General features: G+C 52.7%; 1 protein-coding gene across 1 annotated transcript in view; it reads right to left on the bottom strand.

The window, feature by feature from the left end:
* The window catches only part of LOC104385485 (acetyl-coenzyme A synthetase 2-like, mitochondrial), a 12141-nt gene that overhangs the window by 4307 nt on the left and 5848 nt on the right, over nt 1–1986 (bottom strand). Inside the window, exons 6-7 of the mRNA XM_009993951.1 lie at nt 514–661; nt 3–99 (exon numbers count right to left, since the gene is read on the bottom strand). Coding sequence (XP_009992253.1) covers nt 3–99; nt 514–661 — 245 coding nt within the window. The remainder of the gene's footprint in view (nt 1–2; nt 100–513; nt 662–1986) is intronic.

Here is a 1986-nt window from a genome sequence, read left to right as displayed (position 1 = left end):
TCACCCATTCATCACCGTATCTCAGGAGCAGGCGGATGGCAGTGGGTGCTCCATAGAACTGGTTAATTTTTAACCTCTCCACCATTTCCCAGTAGCGGCCTGGAAGGGAAGCAGGGCCAGTAACCATCTGCACAGGCACCCCAGGGAGAGGAGGTGAGGAAGGGCTCACTAGCAGTGCCTGGACCCTCAGCCAAGCTAACTCCATGCTGGAAAGCACTAAAGCAGTCCAGGAGCAGCAGCAGCCTCTTTGCCTCCACATCCACTAGCACTCTGCTGCAGGGAGGGACAGGGAGGAACTGTTTCATCCCTGGAGAATCCACAATGTCTTCCTAACTGGAGGAAAAGACTCTTCCCCTCACAGCTGTCTGCTGAGCACAGCCCATGATCTGCTCCTGAGGCTGCACAACCATCGCTGCCTGTGTCCTGGCATCAAGGCACGAGCTCCTGCCTGCTGCATGTCTCGCAGGGTGGTTGTGGCACATCCCTGCTCCCCCGAGACGCCGGGTCACTCACCAGGGTTGGGATGGACAGGAGTGCTCTCAAAAAGAACTGTGGTGCCACCATTACAGAGGGGGCCATAGACCACGTAGGTGTGCCCTGTGATCCAGCCAATGTCTGCCACGCAGCCGAAGATGTCCCTGTCCTGGTAGTTGAACACGTACTGTGCAAGAGAGGACAGGCAGTGAGGGGTACAGCCTGGGCCTCCCCTCTCAACAAGGGGCACAACGAGGAGCAATGTACCCTCTCTTATCTCTAACCTGGTGGAATCCTTCTGCCTTCCTATCACCCCATCAGTGACACTTTCCCATGGTGAGTTTTAAAAATATCTTCAGAAAAAATAAAATTAAATGTCTGCTGCTTTATGAAGATGCACAAGGAGAGAGACTTTAAAAAAAACTAAAACAAAACAAAAAGCCAAAACCAAATAAACAAAACACACACACAAAAAAAACAACCAAAAACCAACCAAACAAAAAACCAACAACAAAAATACACAAATTTGCTCTTTTCTGAGAGGGAAGGCTGCAGCTTTTCCTTCTTTCTGCTGGAGTCTAGACAAGGCTGATCCAAGTATTCTGTAGCATCAAAACTGGAGGGCTTTTAGGATGAGGGTGGTTCCTCCACACTTGCATGGAAGGGGAGGAATTGTAGGCAAGGACAGGACAGTGGAGGACTGCTGTGGGACATCCCCAGTGGAGGGCTGCCATGAGCCAGGTGCTGCTGGGCTCCAAACATACAGTAAACACTCAGGAAAACTCTAAGCTCACCAAGGAGCCTAGGTTAGGAGCACTGAAGCAGGAGACAGAGGGACCACCATGAGATGCTTCAACCAGAGCTGCCCCAGCTTGCCCTCAGGAGTTGGCACCTCTCTTCCCCAGCTGGGTGAGCACAGCCCTCTGCCTGCAGGCAGGCAAAAGGTGGGAAAAGCTCTTCTTCCCACTGCCCCCTTTATTCATCAGGAGATGAATAAAGCAGCCCTTGGCTGCAGGACTGGAGTATGGGGAAATGATGCCTGTGCAGAGCAGAACTGGCAGCAAAACATCCAGCTTCCTCAGGCACTCTCCTTCTTTTCCTTTACTCAGCAGTCAGGAAAGCTTCCCAAGGACCAGTCTCCCTCTAACCCATCTCTTCTTGCCTTCTGCTCTGGCATCTGCTGTTTCATACCATTCCACCTCTTCCTGCAGCTCCCTGCATGCAGGCTGCCAGCTGGGGACTCCAGGGCCTCAAGTGCTCCAGAGTGCTTGTAATGGAAACTTCCCCTGCTCATTCTGTCTCTTTCTAGCCAAGTGATGAATTTCAGGAGCAGCCGTCTGCCCCATCCAACTGCTCGAGCTGAGGGTGCCAGCCCTGGGTCTCGGTTTCCAGCACTCCTGAGTGCTAACGTGGCCACACACTGCTCACCCCCTGCATTGCCATCCCAGGATGGCAACCTCCATGCAAACCAGCTCAGATGCATTTGGGTTCCCAAAGCAGCCATTTCCTGCT

The sequence above is a fragment of the Chaetura pelagica genome, unplaced genomic scaffold (genome assembly GCF_000747805.2).
Source record: "Chaetura pelagica isolate M959 unplaced genomic scaffold, ChaPel_1.0 scaffold11, whole genome shotgun sequence".
In the NCBI taxonomy this organism is placed as follows: Eukaryota; Metazoa; Chordata; class Aves; order Apodiformes; family Apodidae; genus Chaetura; species Chaetura pelagica.
This window is presented reverse-complemented; position numbering and strand designations above follow the sequence as displayed.